At 52.8% G+C, this 26,871-nt stretch overlaps 2 protein-coding genes across 2 annotated transcripts in view; both read left to right on the top strand.

Moving 5' to 3' along the window:
* Nucleotides 1-202: 202 nt before the first annotated feature.
* The window catches only part of LOC148141064 (proteasome subunit beta type-8-like), a 36,732-nt gene continuing 10,063 nt past the window's right edge, over nucleotides 203-26,871 (top strand). The window contains exons 1-2 of the mRNA XM_087979760.1: nucleotides 203-394; nucleotides 25,294-25,438. The gene's annotated coding sequence lies outside the window, so the exon portion shown is untranslated. The remainder of the gene's footprint in view (nucleotides 395-25,293; nucleotides 25,439-26,871) is intronic.
* LOC148141065 (proteasome subunit beta type-8-like) lies at nucleotides 251-25,446 on the top strand. Its single transcript, XM_087979069.1, has 2 exons — nucleotides 251-394; nucleotides 25,294-25,446. The coding sequence occupies exons 1-2, from the start codon at nucleotides 251-253 to the stop codon at nucleotides 25,444-25,446; spliced, it is 297 nt and encodes a 98-aa protein (XP_087835195.1).

Genomic DNA, 26,871 nt, shown 5'->3' with positions numbered 1-26,871 from the left:
TAGTGTGACCCTCTCTGTTCCAGTTTGATCCAATGTGACCCAGTTTCCAAATGTGATCTGTCATGATTCCCTGCCCTGATGTGATCTGGTGTGACAGTCGGTCCCTCTGTACCTGTGTGATCTACTGTGACCCCCTAATCCGCTGTGATCCAGTCTGGGTGCTGCTGGCTCTCTCTCTCTCTCTCTCTCGGATCTGAAGTTACTTTCAGTTGCACTTTCGGAGCTGGGGCTGAGGAAGTGAGCTGCAGAGATGGCGCTGATGGAGGTGTGTGGATATCAGGACTGGAATCAGGATGACCTCCCTCTCGGGGAACAGAAAGCCCGTTTGGGGAAAGCGAAGGAGTTCGGTCTCGGTGCCGGGGACGGACAGTTGGCGGTGCCGCTCGGTCTGGATGTGAGTAATTGTAGCTTGGTGCCTGACTTCCGTCCCTGTCGGTTCCGGGGAGTTCAGCGAAGCTCCGGTTTCGGTCAAAAAACGATCAGCGAAACAGGGGACAAGCGGGGACAGGCAGAGTGCGCCAGGCAGACAGGAGCACATTGATGAGAGAGTGTCTAACAAAACTGGACAGCAGACAGACAGACACTCTTCAGTGTGTGCGAGTAAGAGTGAGAGAGGGCAGTGTGTGTGTGTGTGTGAGTGAGAGAGGGCAGTGTGTGTGTGTGTGTGTGAGAGAGAGAGGGCAGTGTGTGTGTGTGTGAGAGAGAGAGGGCAGTGTGTGTGTGTGTGTGAGAGAGAGGGCAGTGTGTGTGTGTGTGTGAGAGAGAGGGCAGTGTGTGTGTGTGAGTGAGAGAGGGCAGTGTGTGTGTGTGTGAGAGAGAGAGGGCACTGTGTGTGTGTGAGAGAGAGAGGGCAGTGTGTGTGAGAGAGAGGGCAGTGTGTGAGAGAGAGAGAGAGGGCAGTGTGTGTGAGAGAGAGAGAGGGCAGTGTGTGTGTGTGTGAGAGAGAGAGGGCAGTGTGTGTGTGTGAGAGAGAGAGGGCAGTGTGTGTGTGAGAGAGAGAGGGCAGTGTGTGTGTGAGAGAGGGCAGTGTGTGTGTGAGAGAGAGAGAGGGCAGTGTGTGTGTGAGAGAGAGAGAGGGCAGTGTGTGTGTGAGAGAGAGAGGGCAGTGTGTGTGTGAGAGAGGGCAGTGTGTGTGTGAGAGAGAGAGAGGGCAGTGTGTGTGAGAGAGAGAGAGAGGGCAGTGTGTGTGTGTGTGAGAGAGAGAGGGCAGTGTGTGTGTGTGAGAGAGAGAGGGCAGTGTGTGTGTGTGTGTGTGAGAGAGAGAGGGCAGTGTGTGTGTGAGAGAGAGAGGGCAGTGTGTGTGTGAGAGAGAGAGAGGGCAGTGTGTGTGTGTGTGTGAGAGAGAGAGGGCAGTGTGTGTGTGTGAGAGAGAGAGGGCAGTGTGTGTGAGAGAGAGAGAGAGGGCAGTGTGTGTGTAAGAGAGAGAGGGCAGTGTGTGTGTGTGAGAGAGAGAGGGCAGTGTGTGTGTGAGAGAGAGAGAGGGCAGTGTGTGTGTAAGAGAGAGAGAGAGAGGGCAGTGTGTGTGTAAGAGAGAGGGCAGTGTGTGTGTGAGAGAGAGAGAGGGCTGTGTGAGAGAGAGAGAGCTGTGTGTGTGTGATAGAGAGAGGGCAGTGTGTGTGTGTGTGAGAGAGAGAGGGCAGTGTGTGTGTGTGTGAGAGCGGGCAGTGTGTGTGAGAGAGAGAGGGCAGTGTGTGTGTGTGTGAGAGCGGGCAGTGTGTGTGTGATAGAGAGAGGGCAGTGTGTGTGTGATAGAGAGGGCAGTGTGTGTGTGAGAGAGAGAGGGCAGTGTGTGTGTGTGAGAGAGAGAGGGCAGTGTGTGTGTGTGAGAGAGAGGGCAGTGTGTGTGTGTGAGTGAGAGAGGGCAGTGTGTGTGTGTGTGTGAGAGAGGGCAGTGTGTGTGTGTGTGAGAGAGAGAGAGGGCAGTGTGTGTGTGTGAGAGAGAGAGGGCAGTGTGTGTGAGAGAGAGGGCAGTGTGTGTGAGAGAGAGAGAGGGCAGTGTGTGTGAGAGAGAGAGAGAGAGGGCAGTGTGTGTGTGTGAGAGAGAGAGGGCAGTGTGTGTGTGTGAGAGAGAGAGGGCAGTGTGTGTGTGTGTGAGAGAGAGGGCAGTGTGTGTGAGAGAGAGAGGGCAGTGTGTGTGTGAGAGAGGGCAGTGTGTGTGTGAGAGAGAGAGAGAGGGCAGTGTGTGTGAGAGAGAGAGAGAGGGCAGTGTGTGTGTGTGTGAGAGAGAGAGGGCAGTGTGTGTGTGTGAGAGAGAGAGGGCAGTGTGTGTGTGTGTGTGAGAGAGAGAGAGAGGGCAGTGTGTGTGTGAGAGAGAGAGGGCAGTGTGTGTGAGAGAGAGAGAGAGGGCAGTGTGTGTGTGTGTGAGAGAGAGAGGGCAGTGTGTGTGTGTGAGAGAGAGAGGGCAGTGTGTGTGAGAGAGAGAGAGAGGGCAGTGTGTGTGTAAGAGAGAGAGGGCAGTGTGTGTGTGTGAGAGAGAGAGGGCAGTGTGTGTGTAAGAGAGAGAGAGAGAGGGCAGTGTGTGTGTGTAAGAGAGAGGGCAGTGTGTGTGTGAGAGAGAGAGAGGGCTGTGTGAGAGAGAGAGAGCTGTGTGTGTGTGAGAGAGAGAGGGCAGTGTGTGTGTGTGTGTGAGAGAGAGGGCAGTGTGTGTGTGTGTGAGAGCGGGCAGTGTGTGTGAGAGAGAGAGGGCAGTGTGTGTGTGTGTGAGAGCGGGCAGTGTGTGTGTGATAGAGAGAGGGCAGTGTGTGTGTGAGAGAGAGAGGGCAGTGTGTGTGTGTGAGAGAGAGAGGGCAGTGTGTGTGTGATAGAGAGAGGGCAGTGTGTGTGTGAGAGAGAGAGGGCAGTGTGTGTGTGTGAGAGAGAGAGGGCAGTGTGTGTGTGTGAGAGAGAGGGCAGTGTGTGTGTGAGAGAGAGAGGGCAGTGTGTGTGTGAGAGAGAGAGGGCAGTGTGTGTGTGTGAGAGAGAGAGGGCAGTGTGTGTGTGATAGAGAGAGAGGGCAGTGTGTGTGTGATAGAGAGAGGGCAGTGTGTGTGTGAGAGAGAGAGAGGGCAGTGTGTGTGTGATAGAGAGAGAGGGCAGTGTGTGTGTGAGAGAGAGAGAGGGCAGTGTGTGTGTGATAGAGAGAGAGGGCAGTGTGTGTGTGATAGAGAGAGAGGGCAGTGTGTGTGTGATAGAGAGAGGGCAGTGTGTGTGTGAGAGAGAGAGAGAGGGCAGTGTGTGTGTGAGAGAGAGAGAGGGCAGTGTGTGTGTGATAGAGAGAGAGGGCAGTGTGTGTGTGATAGAGAGAGGGCAGTGTGTGTGTGTGAGAGAGAGAGAGGGCAGTGTGTGTGTGATAGAGAGAGGGCAGTGTGTGTGTGTGAGAGAGAGAGGGCAGTGTGTGTGTGATAGAGAGAGAGGGCAGTGTGTGTGTCATAGAGAGAGGGCAGTGTGTGTGTGAGAGAGAGAGAGGGCAGTGTGTGTGTGATAGAGAGAGAGGGCAGTGTGTGTGTGAGAGAGAGAGAGTACAGTGTGTGTGTGATAGAGAGAGAGGGCAGTGTGTGTGTGATAGAGAGAGAGGGCAGTGTGTGTGTGATAGAGAGAGGGCAGTGTGTGTGTGAGAGAGAGAGAGAGGGCAGTGTGTGTGTGAGAGAGAGAGAGGGCAGTGTGTGTGTGATAGAGAGAGAGGGCAGTGTGTGTGTGATAGAGAGAGGGCAGTGTGTGTGTGTGAGAGAGAGAGAGGGCAGTGTGTGTGTGATAGAGAGAGAGGGCAGTGTGTGTGTGATAGAGAGAGAGGGCAGTGTGTGTGTGTGAGAGAGAGAGGGCAGTGTGTGTGTGATAGAGAGAGAGGGCAGTGTGTGTGTGATAGAGAGAGGGCAGTGTGTGTGTGTGAGAGAGAGAGAGGGCAGTGTGTGTGTGATAGAGAGAGAGGGCAGTGTGTGTGTAAGAGAGAGAGAGAGAGGGCAGTGTGTGTGTGTAAGAGAGAGGGCAGAGTGTGTGTGTAAGAGAGAGGGCAGTGTGTGTGTGAGAGAGAGAGAGAGGGCAGTGTGTGTGTGTGAGAGAGAGAGAGGGCAGTGTGTGTGTAAGAGAGAGAGAGAGAGGGCAGTGTGTGTGTGTAAGAGAGAGGGCAGTGTGTGTGTGTAAGAGAGAGGGCAGTGTGTGTGTGAGAGAGAGAGAGGGCTGTGTGAGAGAGAGAGAGCTGTGTGTGTGTGAGAGAGAGAGGGCAGTGTGTGTGTGTGTGAGAGAGAGAGCGGGCAGTGTGTGTGTGTGTGAGAGCGGGCAGTGTGTGTGAGAGAGAGAGGGCAGTATGTGTGTGTGTGAGAGCGGGCAGTGTGTGTGTGATAGAGAGAGGGCAGTGTGTGTGTGAGAGAGAGAGGGCAGTGTGTGTGTGTGAGAGAGAGAGGGCAGTGTGTGTGTGATAGAGAGAGGGCAGTGTGTGTGTGAGAGAGAGAGGGCAGTGTGTGTGTGTGAGAGAGAGAGGGCAGTGTGTGTGTGTGAGAGAGAGGGCAGTGTGTGTGTGAGAGAGAGTGGGCAGTGTGTGTGTGAGAGAGAGAGGGCAGTGTGTGTGTGTGAGAGAGAGAGGGCAGTGTGTGTGTGATAGAGAGAGAGGGCAGTGTGTGTGTGATAGAGAGAGGGCAGTGTGTGTGTGAGAGAGAGAGAGGGCAGTGTGTGTGTGATAGAGAGAGAGGGCAGTGTGTGTGTGATAGAGAGAGAGGGCAGTGTGTGTGTGATAGAGAGAGGGCAGTGTGTGTGTGTGTGAGAGAGAGAGGGCAGTGTGTGTGTGAGAGAGAGAGAGGGCAGTGTGTGTGTGATAGAGAGAGAGGGCAGTGTGTGTGTGATAGAGAGAGGGCAGTGTGTGTGTGTGAGAGAGAGAGAGGGCAGTGTGTGTGTGATAGAGAGAGAGGGCAGTGTGTGTGATAGAGAGAGAGGGCAGTGTGTGTGTGAGAGAGAGAGAGGGCAGTGTGTGTGTGATAGAGAGAGAGGGCAGTGTGTGTGTGATAGAGAGAGGGCAGTGTGTGTGTGTGAGAGAGAGAGAGGGCAGTGTGTGTGTGATAGAGAGAGGGCAGTGTGTGTGTGTGTGAGAGAGAGGGCAGTGTGTGTGTGAGAGAGAGAGGGCAGTGTGTGTGTGAGAGAGAGAGGGCAGTGTGTGTGTGTGTGAGAGAGAGGGCAGTGTGTGTGTGTGAGAGACAGAGGGCAGTGTGTGTGTGTGATAGAGAGAGGGCAGTGTGTGTGTGTGAGAGAGAGAGGGCAGTGTGTGTGTGTGTGAGAGAGGGCAGTGTGTGTGTGTGATAGAGAGAGGGCAGTGTGTGTGTGAGAGAGAGAGAGGGCAGTGTGTGTGTGTGGGAGAGAGAGGGCAGTGTGTGTGTGAGAGAGAGGGCAGTGTGTGTGTGTGAGAGAGAGAGGGCAGTGTGTGTGTGAGAGAGAGGGCAGTGTGTGTGTGAGAGAGAGAGGGCAGTGTGTGTGTGTGTGAGAGAGAGAGGGCAGTGTGTGTGTGATAGAGAGAGGGCAGTGTGTGTGTGTGTGAGAGAGGGCAGTGTGTGTGTGTGAGAGAGAGAGGGCAGTGTGTGTGTGATAGAGAGAGAGGGCAGTGTGTGTGTGATAGAGAGAGACGGCAGTGTGTGTGTGATAGAGAGAGGGCAGTGTGTGTGTGTGTGTGAGAGAGAGAGGGCAGTGTGTGTGTGAGAGAGAGAGAGGGCAGTGTGTGTGTGATAGAGAGAGAGGGCAGTGTGTGTGTGATAGAGAGAGAGGGCAGTGTGTGTGTGATAGAGAGAGAGGGCAGTGTGTGTGTGATAGAGAGAGGGCAGTGTGTGTGTGTGTGAGAGAGAGAGGGCAGTGTGTGTGTGAGAGAGAGAGAGGGCAGTGTGTGTGTGATGGAGAGAGAGGGCAGTGTGTGTGTGATAGAGAGAGGGCAGTGTGTGTGTGTGAGAGAGAGAGAGGGCAGTGTGTGTGTGATAGAGAGAGAGGGCAGTGTGTGTGTGATAGAGAGAGAGGGCAGTGTGTGTGTGAGAGAGAGAGAGGGCAGTGTGTGTGTGATAGAGAGAGAGGGCAGTGTGTGTGTGATAGAGAGAGGGCAGTGTGTGTGTGTGAGAGAGAGAGAGGGCAGTGTGTGTGTGATAGAGAGAGAGGGCAGTGTGTGTGTGTGTGAGAGAGAGGGCAGTGTGTGTGTGAGAGAGAGAGGGCAGTGTGTGTGTGAGAGAGAGAGGGCAGTGTGTGTGTGTGTGAGAGAGAGGGCAGTGTGTGTGTGTGAGAGAGAGAGGGCAGTGTGTGTGTGTGATAGAGAGAGGGCAGTGTGTGTGTGTGAGAGAGAGAGGGCAGTGTGTGTGTGAGAGAGAGAGAGGGCAGTGTGTGTGTGAGAGAGAGAGGGCAGTGTGTGTGTGTGAGAGAGGGCAGTGTGTGTGTGTGTGTGATAGAGAGAGGGCAGTGTGTGTGTGTGTGAGAGAGAGAGGGCAGAGTGTGTGTGTGAGAGAGAGAGGGCAGTGTGTGTGTGAGAGAGAGGGCAGTGTGTGTGTGTGAGAGAGAGAGGGCAGTGTGTGTGTGAGAGAGAGGGCAGTGTGTGTGTGAGAGAGAGAGGGCAGTGTGTGTGTGTGTGAGAGAGAGAGGGCAGTGTGTGTGTGATAGAGAGAGGGCAGTGTGTGTGTGTGTGAGAGAGGGCAGTGTGTGTGTGTGAGAGAGAGAGGGCAGTGTGTGTGTGAGAGAGAGAGCAGTGTGTGTATGTGAGAGAGAGGGCAGTGTGTGTGAGAGAGAGGGCAGTGTGTGTGTGAGAGAGAGAGGGCAGTGTGTGTGTGAGAGAGAGAGAGGGCAGTGTGTGTGTGTGTGAGAGAGAGGGCAGTGTGTGTGTGAGAGAGAGAGGGCAGTGTGTGTGTGTGAGAGAGAGAGGGCAGTGTGTGTGTGAGAGAGAGAGGGCAGTGTGTGTGTGTGAGAGAGAGAGGGCAGTGTGTGTGTGAGAGAGAGAGAGAGGGCAGTGTGTGTGTGATAGAGAGAGAGGGAAGTGTGTGTGTGATAGAGAGAGGGCAGTGTGTGTGTGAGAGAGAGAGAGGGCAGTGTGTGTGTGATAGAGAGAGAGGGCAGTGTGTGTGTGTGAGAGAGAGAGGGCAGTGTGTGTGTGTGAGAGAGAGAGGGCAGTGTGTGTGTGAGAGAGAGAGGGCAGTGTGTGTGTGTGTGTGAGAGAGGGCAGTGTGTGTGTGTGAGAGAGAGAGGGCAGTGTGTGTGTGTGATAGAGAGAGGGCAGTGTGTGTGTGTGAGAGAGAGAGGGCAGTGTGTGTGAGAGAGAGAGAGTGGGCAGTGTGTGTGTGTGTGATAGAGAGAGGGCAGTGTGTGTGTGTGATAGAGAGAGGGCAGTGTGTGTGTGTGAGAGAGAGAGAGGGCAGTGTGTGTGTAAGAGATAGAGAGAGAGGGCAGTGTGTGTGTGTAAGAGAGAGGGCAGTGTGTGTGTGAGAGAGAGAGAGGGCTGTGTGAGAGAGAGAGAGCTGTGTGTGTGTGAGAGAGAGAGGGCAGTGTGTGTGTGTGTGAGAGAGAGAGCGGGCAGTGTGTGTGTGTGTGAGAGCGGGCAGTGTGTGTGAGAGAGAGAGGGCAGTGTGTGTGTGTGTGAGAGCGGGCAGTGTGTGTGTGATAGAGAGAGGGCAGTGTGTGTGTGAGAGAGAGAGGGCAGTGTGTGTGTGTGAGAGAGAGAGGGCAGTGTGTGTGTGATAGAGAGAGGGCAGTGTGTGTGTGAGAGAGAGAGGGCAGTGTGTGTGTGTGAGAGAGAGAGGGCAGTGTGTGTGTGTGAGAGAGAGGGCAGTGTGTGTGTGAGAGAGAGTGGGCAGTGTGTGTGTGAGAGAGAGAGGGCAGTGTGTGTGTGTGAGAGAGAGAGGGCAGTGTGTGTGTGATAGAGAGAGAGGGCAGTGTGTGTGTGATAGAGAGAGGGCAGTGTGTGTGTGAGAGAGAGAGAGGGCAGTGTGTGTGTGATAGAGAGAGAGGGCAGTGTGTGTGTGATAGAGAGAGAGGGCAGTGTGTGTGTGATAGAGAGAGAGGGCAGTGTGTGTGTGATAGAGAGAGGGCAGTGTGTGTGTGTGAGAGAGAGAGAGGGCAGTGTGTGTGTGAGAGAGAGAGAGGGCAGTGTGTGTGTGATAGAGAGAGAGGGCAGTGTGTGTGTGATAGAGAGAGGGCAGTGTGTGTGTGAGAGAGAGAGAGGGCAGTGTGTGTGTGATAGAGAGAGAGGGCAGTGTGTGTGTGATAGAGAGAGGGCAGTGTGTGTGTGTGTGAGAGAGAGAGGGCAGTGTGTGTGTGATAGAGAGAGAGGGCAGTGTGTGTGTGTGTGAGAGAGAGGGCAGTGTGTGTGTGAGAGAGAGAGGGCAGTGTGTGTGTGAGAGAGAGAGGGCAGTGTGTGTGTGTGTGAGAGAGAGGGCAGTGTGTGTGTGTGAGAGAGAGAGGGCAGTGTGTGTGTGTGATAGAGAGAGGGCAGTGTGTGTGTGTGAGAGAGAGAGGGCAGTGTGTGTGTGAGAGAGAGAGAGGGCAGTGTGTGTGTGAGAGAGAGAGGGCAGTGTGTGTGTGTGTGAGAGAGAGATGGCAGTGTGTGTGTGTGTGAGAGAGAGGGCAGTGTGTGTGTGTGAGAGAGCAGGGGCAGTGTGTGTGTGTGTGAGAGAGGGCAGTGTGTGTGTGTGAGAGAGGGCAGTGTGTGTGTGTGAGAGAGAGGGCAGTGTGTGTGAGAGAGGGCAGTGTGTGTGTGTGTGAGAGAGAGGGCAGTGTGTGTGTGAGAGAGAGAGGGCAGTGTGTGTGTATGAGAGAGAGGGCAGTGTGTGTGTGTGAGAGAGAGGGCAGTGTGTGTGAGAGAGGGCAGTGTGTGTGTGTGTGAGAGAGAGAGAGGGCAGTGTGTGTGTGAGAGAGGGCAGTGTGTGTGTGTGAGACAGAGAGGGCAGTGTGTGTGTGAGAGAGAGAGGGCAGTGTGTGTGTGAGAGAGAGGGCAGTGTGTGTATGTGAGAGAGAGGGCAGTGTGTGTGTGTGAGAGAGGGCAGTGTGTGTGTGTGTGTGAGAGAGAGAGGGCAGTGTGTGTGAGTGAGAGAGAGGGCAGTGTGTGTGTGTGAGAGAGGGCAGCGTGTGTGTGTGAGAGAGAGGGCAGTGTGTGTGTGTGAGAGAGAGGGCAGTGTGAGTGTGTGAGAGAGGGCAGTGTGTGTGTGTGTGTGAGAGAGGGCAGTGTGTGTGTGAGAGAGAGAGAGGGCAGTGTGTGTGTGAGAGAGAGAGAGATGGCAGTGTGTGTGTGTGAGAGAGGGCAGTGTGTGCGTGTGTGAGAGAGAGAGGGCTGTGTGTGTGTGTGAGAGAGAGAGGGCAGTGTGTGTGTGTGTGAGAGAGGGCAGTGTGTGTGTGTGAGAGAGAGGGCAGTGTGTGTGTGTGAGAGAGAGAGGGCAGTGTGTGTGTGTGTGAGAGCGGGGGCAGTGTGTGTGTGTGAGAGAGAGAGGGCAGTGTGTGTGTGTGTGAGAGAGAGATGGCAGTGTGTGTGTGTGTGAGAGAGAGGGCAGTGTGTGTGTGAGAGAGAGCAGGGGCAGTGTGTGTGTGTGTGAGAGAGAGGGCAGTGTGTGTGTGTGAGAGAGAGAGGGGGCAGTGTGTGTGTGTGTGTGAGAGAGAGAGAGGGCAGTGTGTGTGTGTGAGAGAGAGAGGGCAGTGTGTGTGAGAGAGAGGGCAGTGTGTGTGTGGAGAGAGAGGGCAGTGTGTGTGTCAGAGAGAGAGAGAGGGCAGTGTGTGTGTGTGAGAGAGAGAGGGGGCAGTGTGTGTGTGAGAGAGAGAGGGGGCAGTGTGTGTGTGTGAGAGAGAGGGGGCAGTGTGTGTGTGTGAGAGAGAGGGGGCAGTGTGTGTGTGTGAGAGAGAGGGCAGTGTGTATGTGAGAGAGAGAGAGGGCAGTGTGTGTGTGAGAGCGCGGGCAGTGTGTGTGTGTGAGAGAGAGAGGGGGGCAGTGTATGTGTATGAGAGAGGGCAGTGTGAGTGTGTGAGAGAGAGGGGGGCAGTGTGTGTGTGTGTGTCTGAGAGAGGGCAATGTGTGTGTGAGTGTGTGAGAGAGAGGGCAGTGTGTGTGTGTGAGAGAAGGCAATGTGTCTGTGTGTGTGTGAGAGAGAGAGGGCAGTGTGTTTGTGTGAGAGAGAGGGGGACAGTGTGTGTGTGTGTGTGTGTGTGAGTGTGTGAGAGAGAGGGCAGTGTGTGTGTGAGAGAGAGAGGGCAGTGTGTGTGTGCGTGAGAGAGAGAGGGCAGTGTGTGTCTGTGAGAGAGGGCAGTGTGTGTGTGTGAAAGAGAGATAGGGCAGTGTGTGTGTGTGAGAGAGGGGGCAGTGTGTGTGTGTGTGTGAGAGAGAGGGCAGTGTGTGTATGAGAGAGAGAGGGCAGTGTGTGTGTGTGAGAGAGAGAGGGCAGTGTGTGTGTGTGTGAGAGAGAGAGGGCAGTGTGTGTGAGAGAGAGGGCAGTGTGTGTGTGTGAGAGAGAGGGCAGGGTGTGTGTGTGAGAGAGGGAGGGCAGTGTGTGTGAGAGAGAGGGCAGTGTGTGTGTGTGTGAGAGAGAGAAGGGGGCAGTATGTGTGTGTTAGAGAGGGCAGTGTGTGTGTGTGTATGTGTGTGTGAGAGAGAAGGCAATGTGTGTGTGTGTGAGAGAGAGAGGGGGCTGTGTGTGTGTGAGAGAGAGAGAGAGCACAGTGTGTGTATGAGAGAGAGGGGGCAGTGTGTGTATGTGTGTGAGAGAGAGGGCAGTGTGTTTGTGTGAGAGAGAGAGGGGGCAGTGTGTGTGAGAGAGAGAGAGGGCAGTGTGTGTATGAGAGAGAGAGGGCAGTGTGTGTGTGTGTGAGAGAGGGCAGTGTGTGTGTGTGTGAGAGAGAGGGCAGTGTGTGTGAGAGAGAGGGCAGTGTGTGTGTGTGTGAGAGAGAGGGCAGTGTGTGTGTATGAGAGAGAGAGGGCAGTGTGTGTGTGTGTGAGAGAGAGGGCAGTGTGTGTGTATGAGAGAGATAGGGCAGTGTGTGTGTGTGAGCGTGAGAGAGGGCAGTTTGTGTGTGTGAGAGAGAGAAAGGGCAGTGCGTGTGTATGAGGGAGAGGGGGCAGTGTGTGTGTGTGTGTGTGTGAGAGAGAGGGCAGTGTGTGTATGAGAGAGAGAGGGCAGTGTGTGTGTGTGAGAGAGCGAGGGCTGTGTGTGTGTGTGTGCGTGTGTGTGTGTGTGTGAGAGAGAGAGAGAGGGCAGTGTGTGTGTGTGTGTGAGAGAGAGGGCAGTGTGTGTGTGTGTGTGAGAGAGAGGGCAGTATGTGTGAGAGAGAGGGCAGTGTGTGTGTGTGAGAGAGAGGGGGCAGTGTGTGTGTGAGAGAGAGAGAGGGCAGTGTGTGTGTGAGAGAGAGAGAGGGCAGTGTGAGTGTGTGAGAGAGAGAGGGCAGTGTGTGTGAGAGAGAGGGCAGTGTATGTGTGTGTGTGAGAGAGGGCAGTGTGTGTGTATGAGAGAGAGGGGGCAGTGTGTGTGTGTGAGAGAGAGAGGGCAGTGTGTGTGTGTGTGTGAGAGAGAGGGCAGTGTGTGTATGAGAGAGAGAGGGCAGTGTGTGTGTGTGTGAGAGAGAGAGGGGGCAGTGTGTGTGTATGAGAGAGAGAGGGCAGTGTGTGTGTGTGAGAGAGAGAGAGGGCAGTGTGTGTGTGTGAGAGAGAGAGGGCAGTATGTGTGAGAGAGAGGGCAGTGTGTGTGTGTGAGAGAGAGAGAGGGCAGTGTGTGTGTGTGTGTGTGTGAGAGAGAGAGAGGGCAGTGTGTGTGTGTGAGTGAGGGAGAGGGCAGTGTGTGTGTGTGAGAGAGAGAGAGGGCAGTGTGTGTGAGAGAGAGAGGGCAGTGTGTTTGTGTGAGAGAGAGAGGGCAGTGTGTGTGTGTGTGAGAGAGAGAGAGGGCAGTGTGTGTGTGTGTGAAAGAGAGAGGGCAGTGTGTGTGAGAGAGAGGGCAGTGTGTGTGTGTGAGAGACAGAGTGGGCAGTGTGTGTGTGTGTGTGAGAGAGAGGGCAGTGTGTGTGTGTGTGAGAGAGAGAGGGCAGTGTGTGTGAGAGAGAGGGCAGTGTGTGTGAGAGAGAGGGCAGTGTGTGTGTGTGTGAGAGAGAGGGCAGTGTGTGTGTGAGAGAGAGAGAGGGCAGTGTGTGTGTGTGTGTGAGAGAGAGAGGGCAGTGTGTGTGTGTGTGAGAGAGAGAGGGCAGTGTGTGTGAGAGAGAGGGCAGTGTATGTGTGTGTGAGAGAGGGCAGTGTGTGTGTGAGAGAGAGAGAGGGCAGTGTGTGTATGTGTGTGTGAGAGAGAGAGTGCAGTGTGTTTATGTGAGAGAGAGAGGGCAGTGTGTGTGTGTGTGAGAGAGAGAGGGCAGTGTGTGTGTGTGAGAGAGAGAGGGCAGTATGTGTGAGAGAGAGGGCAGTGTGTGTGTGTGTGTGTGAGAGAGAGGGCAGTGTGTGTGTGTGTGAGAGAGAGGGCAGTGTGTGTGAGAGAGAGGGCAGTTGAGTGTGTGAGAGAGAGAGGGGGGCAGTGTGTGTGTGTGAGAGAGAGAGGGGGGCAGTGTGTGTGTGTGTGAGAGAGGGCAGTGTGTGTGTGAGTGTGAGAGAGAGAGGGCAGTGTGTGTGTGTGAGAGAAGGCAATGTGTGTGTGAGAGAGAGAGAGGGGGCAGTGTGTGTGTATGAGAGAGAGAGGGCAGTGTGTGTGTGTGTGAGAGAGAGAGAAAGGGCAGTGTGTGTATGAGAGAGAGAAGGCAATGTGTGTGTGTGAGAGAGAGAGGGGGCAGTGTGTGTGTGTGTGAGAGAGAAAGGGCAGTGAGTGTGAGAGAGAGAGGGCAGTGTGTGTGTGAGAGAGAGAGTGAGGGCAGTGTGAGTGTGTGTGAGAGAGGGCAATGTGTGTGTGTGAGAGAGAGGGCAATGTGTATGTGTGTGTGTGAGAGAGAGAGAGGGCTGTGTGTGTGTGTGAGGGAGAGGGCAGTGTGTGTGTGAGAGAGGGCAGTGTGTGTGTGTGAGAGAGAGGGCAGTGTGTGTGTGTGAGAGAGAGAGGGCAGTGTGTGTGTGTGTGAGAGAGAGGGCAGTGTGTGTGTGTGTGAGAGAGAGGGCAGTGTGTGTGTGTGTGTGAGAGAGAGGGCAGTGTGTGTGTGTGTGAGAGAGAGGGCAGTGTGTGTATGAGAGAGAGAGGGCAGTGTGTGTGTGTGTGAGAGAGAGGGCAGTGTGTGTGTGTGAGAGAGAGAGGGCAGTGTGTGTGAGAGAGAGGGCAGTGTGTGTGAGAGAGAGGGCAGGGTGTGTGTGTGAGAGAGGGAGGGCAGTGTGTGTGAGAGAGAGGGCAGTGTGTGTGTGTGTGAGAGAGAGGGGGGCAGTGTGTGTGTGTTAGAGAGGGCAGTGTGTGTGTGTGTATGTGTGTGTATGTGTGTGTGTGAGAGAAGGCAATGTGTGTGTGTGTGAGAGAGAGAGGGGGCTGTGTGTGTGTGAGAGAGAGAGAGCGCAGTGTGTGTATGAGAGAGAGAGGGCAGTGTGTGTGTGTGTGAAAGAGAGGGCAGTGTGTGTATGAGAGAGAGGGGGCAGTGTGTGTATGTGTGTGAGAGAGAGGGCAGTGTGTTTGTGTGAGAGAGAGAGGGGGCAGTGTGTGTGAGAGAGAGAGGGCAGTGTGTGTATGAGAGAGAGAGGGCAGTGTGTGTGTGTGTGAGAGAGGGCAGTGTGTGTGAGAGAGAGGGCAGTGTGTGTGTGTGAGAGAGAGAGGGCAGTGTGTGTGTGTGTGAGAGAGAGGGCAGTGTGTGTGTATGAGAGAGAGGGGGCAGTGTGTGTGTGTGAGAGAGAGAGGGCAGTGTGTGTGTGTGTGTGAGAGAGAGGGCAGTGTGTGTATGAGAGAGAGAGGGCAGTGTGTGTGTGTGTGAGAGAGAGAGGGGGCAGTGTGTGTGTATGAGAGAGAGAGGGCAGTGTGTGTGTGTGAGAGAGCGAGGGCTGTGTGTGTGTGTGTGCGTGTGTGTGTGTGTGTGAGAGAGAGAGAGAGGGCAGTGTGTGTGTGTGTGTGAGAGAGAGAGGGCAGTGTGTGTGTGTGTGTGAGAGAGAGAGGGCAGTATGTGTGAGAGAGAGGGCAGTGTGTGTGTGTGTGTGAGAGAGAGGGCAGTGTGTGTGTGTGTGAGAGAGAGAGGGCAGTATGTGTGAGAGAGAGGGCAGTGTGTGTGTGTGAGAGAGAGGGGGCAATGTGTGTGTGTGAGAGAGAGAGAGGGCAGTGTGTGTGTGTGAGTGAGGGAGAGGGCAGTGTGTGTGTGTGAGAGAGAGAGAGGGCAGTGTGTGTGTGTGAGAGAGAGAGAGAGGGCAGTGTGTGTGTGTGTGTGAGAGAGAGAGAGAGGGCAGTGTGTGTGTGTGAGTGAGGGAGAGGGCAGTGTGTGTGTGAGAGAGAGAGAGAGGGCAGTGTGTGTGAGAGAGAGAGGGCAGTGTGTTTGTGTGAGAGAGAGAGGGCAGTGTGTGTGTGTGAGAGAGAGAGAGAGGGCAGTGTGTGTGTGTGTGTGTGAGAGAGAGAGGGCAGTGTGTGTGAGAGAGAGGGCAGTGTGTGTGAGAGAGAGGGCAGTGTGTGTGTGTGTGAGAGAGAGGGCAGTGTGTGTGTGTGAGAGAGAGAGGGCAGTGTGTGTGTGAGAGAGAGAAAGGGCAGTGTGTGTGTGTGAGAGAGGGGGCAGTGTGTGTGTGAGAGATTGAGAGGGCAGTGTGTGTGTGTGAGAGAGAGGGCAGTGTGTGTGTGTGAGAGAGCGAGGGCAGTGTGTGTGTGTAAGAGAGAGGGGGCAGTGTGTGTGTGTGAGAGAGAGAGAGGGCAGTGTGTTTGTGTGTGTGTGTGTGAGAGAGAGAGGGCAGTGTGTGTGTGTGAGTGAGGGAGAGGGCAGTGTGTGTGTGTGTGAGAGAGAGGGGGGCAGTGTGTGTGTGTGTGAGAGAGGGCAGTGTGTGTGTGAGTGTGAGTGTGAGAGAGAGAGGGCAGTGTGTGTGTGTGAGAGAAGGCAACGTGTGTGTGAGAGAGAGAGAGGGGGCAGTGTGTGTGTATGAGAGAGAGAGGGCAGTGTGTGTGTGTGAGAGAAGGCAGTGTGTGTGTGAGTGTGAGTGTGAGAGAGAGAGGGCAGTGTGTGTGTGTGAGAGAAGGCAATGTGTGTGTGAGAGAGAGAGAGGGGGCAGTGTGTGTGTGTGAAAGAGAAAGAGGGCAGTGTGTGTATGAGAGAGAGAGGGCAGTGTGTGTGTGTGTGAGAGAGAAAGGGCAGTGTGTGTGAGAGAGAGAGGGCAGTGTGTGTGTGAGAGAGAGAGTGAGGGCAGTGTGAGTGTGTGTGAGAGAGGGCAATGTGTGTGTGTGAGAGAGAGGGCAATGTGTGTGTGTGTGTGTGTGTGAGAGAGAGAGGGCTGTGTGTGTGAGTGAGGGAGAGGGCAGTGTGTGTGTGAGAGAGGGCAGTGTGTGTGTGTGAAAGAGAGAGAGGGCAGTGTGTGTGTGTGAGAGAGAGGGCAGTGTGTGTGTGTGAGAGAGAGAGGGCAGTGTGTGTGTGTGTGTGAGAGAGAGAGGGCAGTGTGTGTGAGAGAGAGGGCCGTGTGTGTGAGAGAGAGAGAGGGCAATGTGTGTGTATGAGAGAGAGAGGGCAGTGTGTGTGTGTGAGAGAGAGAGGGCAGTGTGTGTATGAGAGAGAGAGGGCAGAGTGTGTGTGTGAGAGAGAGAGGGCAGTGTGTGTGTGTGTGTGAGAGAGAGAGAGGGCAGTGTGTGTGAGAGAGAGGGCAGTGTGTGTGAGAGAGAGGGCAGGGTGTGTGTGTGAGAGAGGGAGGGCAGTGTGTGTGAGAGAGAGGGCAGTGTGTGTGTGTGAGAGAGAGAGGGGGGCAGTGTGTGTGTGTTAGAGAGGGCAGTGTGTGTGTGTGTATGTGTGTGTGTGAGAGAAGGCAATGTGTGTGTGTGTGAGAGAGAGAGGGGGCTGTGTGTGTGTGAGAGAGAGAGAGCGCAGTGTGTGTATGAGAGAGAGAGAGGGCAGTGTGTGTGTGTGAGAGAGAGAGGGCAGTGTGTGTGTGTGTGAGAGAGAAAGGGCAGTGTGTGTATGAGAGAGAGAGGGCAGTGTGTGTGTGAGAGAGAGAGGGCAGTGTGTGTGTGTGTGAAAGAGAGGGCAGTGTGTGTGAGAGAGAGGGCAGTGTGTGTGTGTGAGAGAGAGAGGGCAGTGTGTGTGTGTGTGAGAGAGAGGGCAGTGTGTGTGTGTAAGAGAGAAAGGGCAGTGTGTGTGAGAGAGAGAGGGCAGTGTGTGTGTGAGAGAGGGCAGTGTGTGTGTGTGAGAGAGGGCAGTGTGTGTGTGTGAAAGAGAGAGAGGGCAGTGTGTGTGTGTGAGAGAGAGAAAGGGCAGTGTGTGTGTGAGAGAGAGGGCAGTGTGTGTGTGAGAGAGAGAGTGAGGGCAGTGTGAGTGTGTGTGAGAGAGGGCAATGTGTGTGTGAGAGAGAGAGGGCAATGTGTGTGTGTGTGAGAGAGAGAGAGGGCTGTGTGTGTGAGAGAGAGAGCTGTGTGTGTGAGAGAGAGAGAGGGCAGTGTGTGTGAGAGAGAAAGAGGGCAGTGAGTGTGTGAGAGAGAGGGCAGTGTGTGCGTGTGAGAGAGAGGGCAGTGTGTGTGTGCGTGTGAGAGAGAGAGGGCAGTGTGTGTGTGCATGAGAGAGAGGGCAGTGTGTGTGTGAGAGAGAGGACTGTCTGTGTGGGAGAGAGGGCTGTGTGTGTGTGTGTGTGAGAGAGAGGGATGTATGAGTGAGAGTGAGAGGGCAGTCTGTGTGTGTGTGAGAGAGAGAGAGGGCAGTGTGTGTGTGAGAGAGAGTGCGGGCAATGTGTGTGTATGAGAGAGAGAGAGAGGGCAGTGTGTGTGTGAGAGAGAGGGCAGTGTGTGTGAGAGAGAGAGTGAGGGCAGTGTGTGTGTGTCTGTGTGTGAGAGAGACAGACGGAGAGAGAGGGCAATGTGTGTGTGTGAGCAAGAGAGAGACAGAGAGAGAGGGCAGTGTGTGTGTGAGAGAGAGGGCAGTGTGTGTGTGTGTGTGTGTGTGAGAGAGAGAGCTGTGTGTGTGTGTGTGAGAGAGAGAGCAGTTAGTGTGTGTGAGAGAGAGAGAGGGCAGTGTGTGTGTGAGTGTGTGAGAGAGAGAGCTGTGTGTGAGAGAGAGAGAGAGGGCAGTGTGTGTGAGAGAGAAAGAGGGCAGTGTGTGTGTGAGAGAGAGGGCAGTGTGTGCGTGTGAGAGAGAGAGAGGGCAGTGTGTGTGTGCGTGTGAGAGAGAGAGAGGGCAGTGTGTGTGTGCATGAGAGAGAGGGCAGTGTGTATGTGTGTGTGAGAGAGAGGACTGTGTGTGTGGGAGAGAGGGCTGTGTGTGTGTGTGTGTGTGTGAGAGAGAGGGATGTATGAGTGAGAGAGAGAGGGCAGTGTGTGTGTGTGTGTGAGAGAGAGAGGGCAGTGTGTGTGTGTGAGAGAGCGAGGGCAGTGTGTGTGTGTAAGAGAGAGGGGGCAGTGTGTTTGTGTGTGTGTGTGTGAGAGAGAGAGGGCAGTGTGTGTGTGTGAGTGAGGGAGAGGGCAGTGTGTGTGTGTGTGAGAGAGAGGGGGGCAGTGTGTGTGTGTGTGAGAGAGGGCAGTGTGTGTGTGAGTGTGAGTGTGAGAGAGAGAGGGCAGTGTGTGTGTGTGAGAGAAGGCAACGTGTGTGTGAGAGAGAGAGAGGGGGCAGTGTGTGTGTATGAGAGAGAGAGGGCAGTGTGTGTGTGTGTGAGAAGGCAGTGTGTGTGTGAGTGTGAGTGTGAGAGAGAGAGGGCAGTGTGTGTGTGTGAGAGAAGGCAATGTGTGTGTGAGAGAGAGAGAGGGGGCAGTGTGTGTGTGTGAAAGAGAAAGAGGGCAGTGTGTGTATGAGAGAGAGAGGGCAGTGTGTGTGTGTGTGAGAGAGAAAGGGCAGTGTGTGTGAGAGAGAGAGGGCAGTGTGTGTGTGAGAGAGAGAGTGAGGCCAGTGTGAGTGTGTGTGAGAGAGGGCAATGTGTGTGTGTGAGAGAGAGGGCAATGTGTGTGTGTGTGTGTGTGTGAGAGAGAGAGGGCTGTGTGTGTGAGTGAGGGAGAGGGCAGTGTGTGTGTGAGAGAGGGTAGTGTGTGTGTGTGAAAGAGAGAGAGGGCAGTGTGTGTGTGTGAGAGAGAGGGCAGTGTGTGTGTGTGAGAGAGAGAGGGCAGTGTGTGTGTGTGTGTGAGAGAGAGAGGGCAGTGTGTGTGAGAGAGAGGGCCGTGTGTGTGAGAGAGAGAGAGGGCAATGTGTGTGTATGAGAGAGAGAGGGCAGTGTGTGTGTGTGTGAGAGAGAGGGCAGTGTGTGTATGAGAGAGAGAGGGCAGAGTGTGTGTGTGAGAGAGAGAGGGCAGTGTGTGTGTGTGTGTGAGAGAGAGAGAGGGCAGTGTGTGTGAGAGAGAGGGCAGTGTGTGTGAGAGAGAGGGCAGGGTGTGTGTGTGAGAGAGGGAGGGCAGTGTGTGTGAGAGAGAGGGCAGTGTGTGTGTGTGAGAGAGAGAGGGGGGCAGTGTGTGTGTGTTAGAGAGGGCAGTGTGTGTGTGTGTATGTGTGTGTGTGAGAGAAGGCAATGTGTGTGTGTGTGAGAGAGAGAGGGGGCTGTGTGTGTGTGAGAGAGAGAGAGCGCAGTGTGTGTATGAGAGAGAGAGAGGGCAGTGTGTGTGTGTGAGAGAGAGAGGGCAGTGTGTGTGTGTGTGAGAGAGAAAGGGCAGTGTGTGTATGAGAGAGAGAGGGCAGTGTGTGTGTGAGAGAGAGAGGGCAGTGTGTGTGTGTGTGAAAGAGAGGGCAGTGTGTGTGAGAGAGAGGGCAGTGTGTGTGTGTGAGAGAGAGAGGGCAGTGTGTGTGTGTGAGAGAGGGCAGTGTGTGTGTGTGAAAGAGAGAGAGGGCAGTGTGTGTGTGTGAGAGAGAGAAAGGGCAGTGTGTGTGTGAGAGAGAGGGCAGTGTGTGTGTGAGAGAGAGAGTGAGGGCAGTGTGAGTGTGTGTGAGAGAGGGCAATGTGTGTGTGAGAGAGAGAGGGCAATGTGTGTGTGTGTGAGAGAGAGAGAGGGCTGTGTGTGTGAGTGAGGGAGAGGGCAGTGTGTGTGTGTGTGAGAGAGAGAGGGCAGTGTGTGTGTGAGTGTGTGAGAGAGAGAGCTGTGTGTGTGAGAGAGAGAGAGGGCAGTGTGTGTGAGAGAGAAAGAGGGCAGTGAGTGTGTGAGAGAGAGGGCAGTGTGTGCGTGTGAGAGAGAGGGCAGTGTGTGTGCGTGTGAGAGAGAGAGGGCAGTGTGTGTGTGCATGAGAGAGAGGGCAGTGTGTGTGTGAGAGAGAGGACTGTCTGTGTGGGAGAGAGGGCTGTGTGTGTGTGTGTGTGAGAGAGAGGGATGTATGAGTGAGAGTGAGAGGGCAGTCTGTGTGTGTGTGAGAGAGAGAGAGGGCAGTGTGTGTGTGAGAGAGAGTGCGGGCAATGTGTGTGTATGAGAGAGAGAGAGAGGGCAGTGTGTGTGTGAGAGAGAGGGCAGTGTGTGTGAGAGAGAGAGTGAGGGCAGTGTGTGTATGAGAGAGAGAGGGCAGTGTGTGTGTGAGAGAGAGAGGGCAGTGTGTGTGTGTGTGAAAGAGAGGGCAGTGTGTGTGAGAGAGAGGGCAGTGTGTGTGTGTGAGAGAGAGAGGGCAGTGTGTGTGTGTGAGAGAGGGCAGTGTGTGTGTGTGAAAGAGAGAGAGGGCAGTGTGTGTGTGTGAGAGAGAGAAAGGGCAGTGTGTGTGTGAGAGAGAGGGCAGTGTGTGTGTGAGAGAGAGAGTGAGGGCAGTGTGAGTGTGTGTGAGAGAGGGCAATGTGTGTGTGAGAGAGAGAGGGCAATGTGTGTGTGTGTGAGAGAGAGAGAGGGCTGTGTGTGTGAGTGAGGGAGAGGGCAGTGTGTGTGTGTGTGAGAGAGAGAGGGCAGTGTGTGTGTGAGTGTGTGAGAGAGAGAGCTGTGTGTGTGAGAGAGAGAGAGGGCAGTGTGTGTGAGAGAGAAAGAGGGCAGTGAGTGTGTGAGAGAGAGGGCAGTGTGTGCGTGTGAGAGAGAGGGCAGTGTGTGTGCGTGTGAGAGAGAGAGGGCAGTGTGTGTGTGCATGAGAGAGAGGGCAGTGTGTGTGTGAGAGAGAGGACTGTCTGTGTGGGAGAGAGGGCTGTGTGTGTGTGTGTGTGAGAGAGAGGGATGTATGAGTGAGAGTGAGAGGGCAGTCTGTGTGTGTGTGAGAGAGAGAGAGGGCAGTGTGTGTGTGAGAGAGAGTGCGGGCAATGTGTGTGTATGAGAGAGAGAGAGAGGGCAGTGTGTGTGTGAGAGAGAGGGCAGTGTGTGTGAGAGAGAGAGTGAGGGCAGTGTGTGTGTGTCTGTGTGTGAGAGAGACAGACGGAGAGAGAGGGCAATGTGTGTGTGTGAGCAAGAGAGAGACAGAGAGAGAGGGCAGTGTGTGTGTGAGAGAGAGGGCAGTGTGTGTGTGTGTGTGTGAGAGAGAGAGAGAGCTGTGTGTGTGTGTGTGAGAGAGAGAGCAGTTAGTGTGTGTGAGAGAGAGAGAGGGCAGTGTGTGTGTGAGTGTGTGAGAGAGAGAGCTGTGTGTGAGAGAGAGAGAGAGGGCAGTGTGTGTGAGAGAGAAAGAGGGCAGTGTGTGTGTGAGAGAGAGGGCAGTGTGTGCGTGTGAGAGAGAGAGAGGGCAGTGTGTGTGTGCGTGTGAGAGAGAGAGAGGGCAGTGTGTGTGTGCATGAGAGAGAGGGCAGTGTGTATGTGTGTGTGAGAGAGAGGACTGTGTGTGTGGGAGAGAGGGCTGTGTGTGTGTGTGTGTGTGAGAGAGAGGGATGTATGAGTGAGAGAGAGAGGGCAGTGTGTGTGTGTGTGTGTGAGAGAGAGAGGGCAGTGTGTGTGTGCGTGTGAGAGAGAGAGAGGGCAGTGTGTGTGTGAGAGAGAGAGAGGGCAGTGTGTGTGTGCGTGTGAGAGAGAGAGAGGGCAGTGTGTGTGTGCATGAGAGAGAGGGCAGTGTGTATGTGTGTGTGAGAGAGAGGACTGTGTGTGTGGGAGAGAGGGCTGTGTGTGTGTGTGTGTGTGAGAGAGAGGGATGTATGAGTGAGAGAGAGAGGGCAGTGTGTGTGTGTGTGTGTGAGAGAGAGGGCAGTGTGTGTGTGAGAGAGTGCGGGCAATGTGTGTGTATGAGAGGGAGAGAGAGGGCAGTTTGTGTGTGTGAGAGAGGTGTGTGTGTGTGTGAGAGAGACAGAGAGACAGAGAGAGAGGGCAGTGTGTGTGTGAGAGAGAGGGCAGTGTGTGAGAGAGAGACAGAGAGAGGGCAATGTGTGCGTGAGAGAGAGAGTGAGGGCAGTGTGTGTGTGTCTGTGTGTGAGAGAGACAGATGGAGAGAGAGGGCAATGTGTGTGTGTGTGAGCGAGAGAGAGACAGAGAGAGAGGGCAGTGTGTGTGTGAGAGAGAGGGCAGTGTGTGTGTGAGAGAGAGTGAGAGAGAGGGCAGTGTTGTTAGCTGTCTGTTGTCATTGATAACTAGTTACTAGCCCACAAACCAATCAGCTGGTTAATTCTCCATTCAGCCCTTAGCTCCAGCTTATCTACAAACGCTCTCTGCAGTGAATTAGCAGTGTAGACAGTGCACACAGTCAGTGTCAGTTGCTTCCTTTTAAAAAGTGCAACGTTCCTTCAGCTATCATAGGCTTTTTTGAAACAGCCCATTATGGACGTCTTAAGTATAATCTGTCAGGGTTGTCTAGGTATAGGAGTCATTTCTCTGTTTTGGATAATTGCATGTATCACCACTTGTTCAGAGAAAAACCAAGGTGGGCGGCACGGTGGCACAGTGGTTAGCACTGCTGCCTCACAGCGCCAGAGACCCGGGTTCAATTCCCGACTCAGGCGACTGACTGTGTGGAGTTTGCACGTTCCCCCCGTGTCTGCGTGGGTTTCCTCCGGGTGCTCCGGTTTCCTCCCACAGTCCAAAGATGTGCAGGTCAGGTAAATTGGCCACGCTAAATTGCCCGTAGTGTTAGGTAAGGGGTAAATGTAGGGGTATGGGTGGGTTTCGCTTCAGCGGGTCGGTGTGGACTTGTTGGGCCGAAGGGCCTGTTTCCACACTGTAAGTAATCTAATCTAATTACAGACTGGTTAGTGAAACATCTGTGTTGGAGAAATTGTTGGGAGTCACTAATCAAGTAGCGGGTTACTATTCACCTTGAAAATTAATCAGGAAAAGCCAGCACGGGCTTATGGTGGGTAGGTCATGAATTTTTGAAGAGATTTGAAGTGATTAAGGTAGAGGAATGTCAATGGATGTTGTTTATGTGGACCTTCAGGTAAGAGTCCACAGAACTGAGGACAAATTACTGACATGACTGGGAAATTTGTTGAGTGGCAGGTGATACAAAGTATAGTAAATGGGGAGGTAGTCAAATTGGCAGGATGTGTCCAGTGGTGTCCCATAAAAGCCCTAATTATTTACAATGTTCAGTAATGCCATTGATAATGGTATAGAAAGTCATTCACCCAAACTTGCTAATGACACAAAGTTAGGTGGCATTGTAGACAGTGCAGATGATAACATAAAATTTCAAAAGGATATTGAAGTGAATTAGCAAATCTGTGGCAGATAGAAAGCAATATAAATACTTATGTGAGTTTATCTATCTTTGACTGAAAATGAAGATAGATTAGGATACATCAAGTGAATCCTTAGAAGAGTATAAAGGAAGTCGGAGTATACTTAAGAGGGAAATCAGGAGGGCAAAAAGGGGACATGAGATAGCTTTGGAAAATAGGGTTAAGGAGAATCCAAAGGACTTTTACAAATACATTAAGGACAAAAGGGTAACTAGGGAGAGAAGAGGCCCCTCAAAGATCAGCAAGGTGGCTTTTGTGTGGAGCTGCAGAAAATGGGAGAGATACTAAACGAGTATTTTGCATCAGTATTTACTGTGGAAAAGGATATGGAAGATATAGACTGTAGGGAAATAGATGGTGACATTTTGCAAAATGCCCAAATTACAGAAGAGGAAGTGCTGGATGTCTTGGAACAGATAAAGATGGATAAATCCCCAGGACCTGATCAGGTGTACCCGAGAACTCTGTGGGAAGCTAGAGAAGTGATTGCTGGGCCTCTGGCTGAGATATTTGTATCATCAATAGTCACAGGTGAGGTGCCGGAAGACCGGAGGTTGGCAAACGTGGTGCCACTGTTTAAGAAGGGTGGTAAAGACAAGCCAGGGAACTATAGACCAGTGAGCCTGACCTCGGTGATGGGCAAGTTGTTGGAGGGAATCCTGAGGGACAGGATGTACCTGTAGTTGGAAAGGCAAGGACTGATTAGGGATAGTCAACATGGCTTTGTGCGTGGGAAATCATGTCTCACAAACTTGATTGAGTTTTTTGAAAAAGTAACAAAGAGGATTGATGAGGGCAGAACAGTAGATGTGATCTATATGGACTTCAGTAAGGCGTTCGACAAGGTTTCCCATGGGAGACTGATTAGCAAGGTCAGATCTCATGGAATACAGGGAATACTAGCCATTGGATACAGAACTGGCTCAAAGGTAGAAGACAGAGGGTGGTGGTGGAGGGTTGTTTTTCAGACTGGAGGCCTGTGACCAGTGGAGTGCCACAAGGATTGATGCTGGGCCCTCTAATTTTTGTCATTTACATAAATGATTTGGATGCGAGCATAAGAAGTACAGTTAGTAAGTTTGCAGATGACACCAAAATTGGAGGTGTAGTGGACAGCGAAGAGGGTTACCTCAGATTACAACAGGATCTGGACTAGATGGGCCAATGGGCTGAGAAGTGGCAGATGGAGCTTAATTCAGATAAATGTGAGGTGCTGCATTTTGGGAAAGCAAATCTTAGCAGGACTTATACACTTAATGGTAAGGTCCTAGGAAGTGTTGCTGAACAAAAAGACCTTGGAGTACAGGTTCATAGCTCCTTGAAAGTGGAGTCGCAGGTGGATAGGATAGTGAAGAAGGCGTTTGGTATGGTTTCCTTTATTGGTCAGAGTATTGAGTACAGGAGTTGGGAGGTCATGTTGTGGCCGTACAAGACATTGGTTAGGCCACTGTTGGAATATTGCGTGCAATTCTGATCTCCTTCCTATCGGAAAGATGTTGTGAAACTTAAAAGGGTTCAGAAAAGATTTACAAGGATGTTGCCAGGGTTGGAGGATTTGAGCAATAGGGAGAGGCTGAACAGGTTGGGGCTGTTTTCCCTGGAGCGTTGGAGGCTGAGGGGTCACCTTATAGAGGTTTACAAAATTATGAGGGGCATGGATAGGATCAATAGGCAAAGTCTTTTCCCTGGGGTTGGGGAGTCCAGAACTAAAGGGCGTAGGTTTAGGGTGAGAGGGGAAAGATATAAAAGAGACCTATGGGTAACTTTTTCACACAGAGGGTGGTACGTGTATGGAATGAGCTGCCAGAGGAAGTGGTAGAGGCTGGTGCAATTGCAACATTTAACAGGCATTTGGATGGGTGTATGAATAGGAAGGGTTTGGAGGGATATAGGCCGGGTGCTGGCAGGTGGGACTAGATTGGGTTGGGACATCTGGTCGGCATGGATGGGTTGGACCGAAGGGTCTGTTTCCGTGCTGTACATCTCCATGACTCTATCTAGATAATATGAAGTTAGATACAGTGGCTAGTTTAGGTGCCTCGATCTTTAAAATGTCACAAAAACAATCAAGAAAGTGAGTGGAATGCTAGCCTGTGGACTGGAGTACAAGAACACACATGCTACTGTTCTATAAAAACCCTGGGTAAATCCCACTAGGAGAACAGTGAGCAGATCTGGGCACCACACCTTCTGTATATGTTGGCTGTGGAGTCTTCAAGATATTAACAGGAAAAGACAAGATAGATAAAGACAAATTATTTCCACTGGTTGTATATTCCAGAATAAGGGGCACAGTCTGTGAAGTAGAAGAGATATTAGGAAGCGGTTTGACAGAATGGGTGGTAGGTGTTTGGAACGTCTTTACACAATGGCGATGGAAGCTGGATCAGTTGGTAATTTTAATTCTGAGTTAGATACATTGTTTGTTCAGCTAAGGTATATGGGCCAAAGCAGGTAAATAGAGTTAGGCCACAGATCAGACATGATCCCTTTGAATTGTAAAACAGACTTGATGGGCTGAATGGCCTCCTCATGTTCCTATGTTCCGGTAAATGGTCCTCCAGATTTCCTGATGTCAAATTCAACAAAAGAACAAAAACCAATCTGTTTAACAGTAAAGTGTCAATTATCTTAAATTATTATGTTCTCAATGTGAATTACATCCATTGGTCAACCAATCAGCATTCTCCTCTCATCTAATTAAATGCCCACATCCTGTGAATCAATACAAATAAAATTATTCATTAATGTTTATCTTTTTGCAGCCAGTGAGATTCCTTAAACCATACATTGACGGTGATGATGGGGTTGAGATTAAACTCCATCACGGTACAACCACCCTGGCTTTTAAGTTTGAGCATGGAGTGATGGTTGCCGTGGATTCCAGAGCTTCAGCAGGCTCCTATGTTAGTAAGTAAACAAACATTGCCACAGGTCTGTCGGAGCTTAAGCTTAAGTATTTAAGTATGGTGCCTGGAGGAGTTGAAATGTCCTGGCTAGTCCCCACTCTAAGTTCTGAGTGAATTATCCAAATCAGAGATATATAAACCTGTTTTACTGATTGTTCCTGTCAGAGATTCATGGGCCAATGATCGAACTCCCTTTCCTAAGAAGTCGCCTTTTCCCTTGAAGACTTCACACACTCTGTTTCACAAAGTAGGGGAATGGAGAAAGTTCTGATAGCACAGATACATGACATTCGTTTCTGATACTCATAAAATATTCATTTGCTGGCTGGGCCAACATTTATTGCCTCAAGAAGGTGGTGGTGAGCTGCCTTCTTGGACCGCTGCAGTGTTAATATACCGAATAAGATTGTTTTCAATAAAGCTCTTTTCTGTTAATAATTAAGTAAAAAGGTAAAAACAATGACTGCAGATGCTGTAAACCAGATTCTGGATTAGTGGTGCTGGAAGAGCACAGCAGTTCAGGCAGCATCCGAGGAGCAGTAAAATCGACGTTTCGGGAAAAAGCCCTTCATCAGGAATAAAGGCAGTGAGCCTGAAGGGTGGAGAGATAAGCTAGAGGAGGGTGGGGGTGGGGAGGAAGTAGCATAGAGTACAATGGGTGAGTGGGGGAGGGGATGAAGGTGATAGGTCAGGAACGAGAGGGTGGAGTGGATAGGTGGAAAAGGAGATAGGCAGGTAGGACAAGTCCAGACAAGTCATGGGGACAGTGCTGAGCTGGAAGTTTGGAACTAGGGTGAGGTGGGGGAAGGGGAAATGAGGAAACTGTTGAAGTCCACATTGATGCTCTGGGGTTGCAGTGTTCCGAAGCGGAAGATGAGGCGTTCTTCCTCCAGGCGTCTGGTGGTGAGGGAGCGGCGGTGAAGGAGGCCCAGGACCTCCATGTCCTCGGCAGAGTGGGAGGGGGAGTTGAAATGTTGGGCCACGGGGCGGTGTGGTTGATTGGTGCGGGTGTCCCGGAGATGTTCCCTAAAGCGCTCTGCTAGGAGGCATCCAGTCTCCCCAGTGTAGAGGAGACCGCATCGGGAGCAACGGATACAATAAATGATATTAGTGGATGTGCAGGTAAAACCTTGATAGATGTGGAAAGCTCCTTTGGGGCCTTGGATGGAGGTGAGGGAGGCGGTGTGGGCGCAGGTTTTGCAATTCCTGCGGTGGCAGGGGAAAGTGCCAGGATGGGAGGGTGGGTTGTAGGGGGGCGTGGACCTGACCAGGTAGTCACGGAGGGAACGGTCTTAGGGGTAAGCAGAAAGGGGTGGGGAGGGAAATATATCCCTGGTGGTGGGGTCTTTTTGGAGGTGGCGGAAATGTCGGTGGATGATTTGGTTTATGCGAAGGTAGGTAGGGTGGAAGGTGAGGACCGGGGCTTTCTGTCCT

Source organism: Chiloscyllium plagiosum, unplaced genomic scaffold (assembly GCF_037043375.1).
Source record: "Chiloscyllium plagiosum isolate Xiang-an unplaced genomic scaffold, Cpla_swu_hap1 HiC_scaffold_35, whole genome shotgun sequence".
Classification (NCBI taxonomy): Eukaryota; Metazoa; Chordata; class Chondrichthyes; order Orectolobiformes; family Hemiscylliidae; genus Chiloscyllium; species Chiloscyllium plagiosum.
This window is presented reverse-complemented; position numbering and strand designations above follow the sequence as displayed.

Bases quoted from the DNA above. Each gene is read 5' to 3' on its own strand.
- LOC148141065 (XM_087979069.1), top strand. From the start codon at position 251: ATGGCGCTGATGGAGGTGTGTGGATATCAGGACTGGAATCAGGATGAC. The intron at 395-25,293 runs GTGAGTAATTGT...ATCTTTTTGCAG, and splicing joins CGGTGCCGCTCGGTCTGGAT to CCAGTGAGATTCCTTAAACC.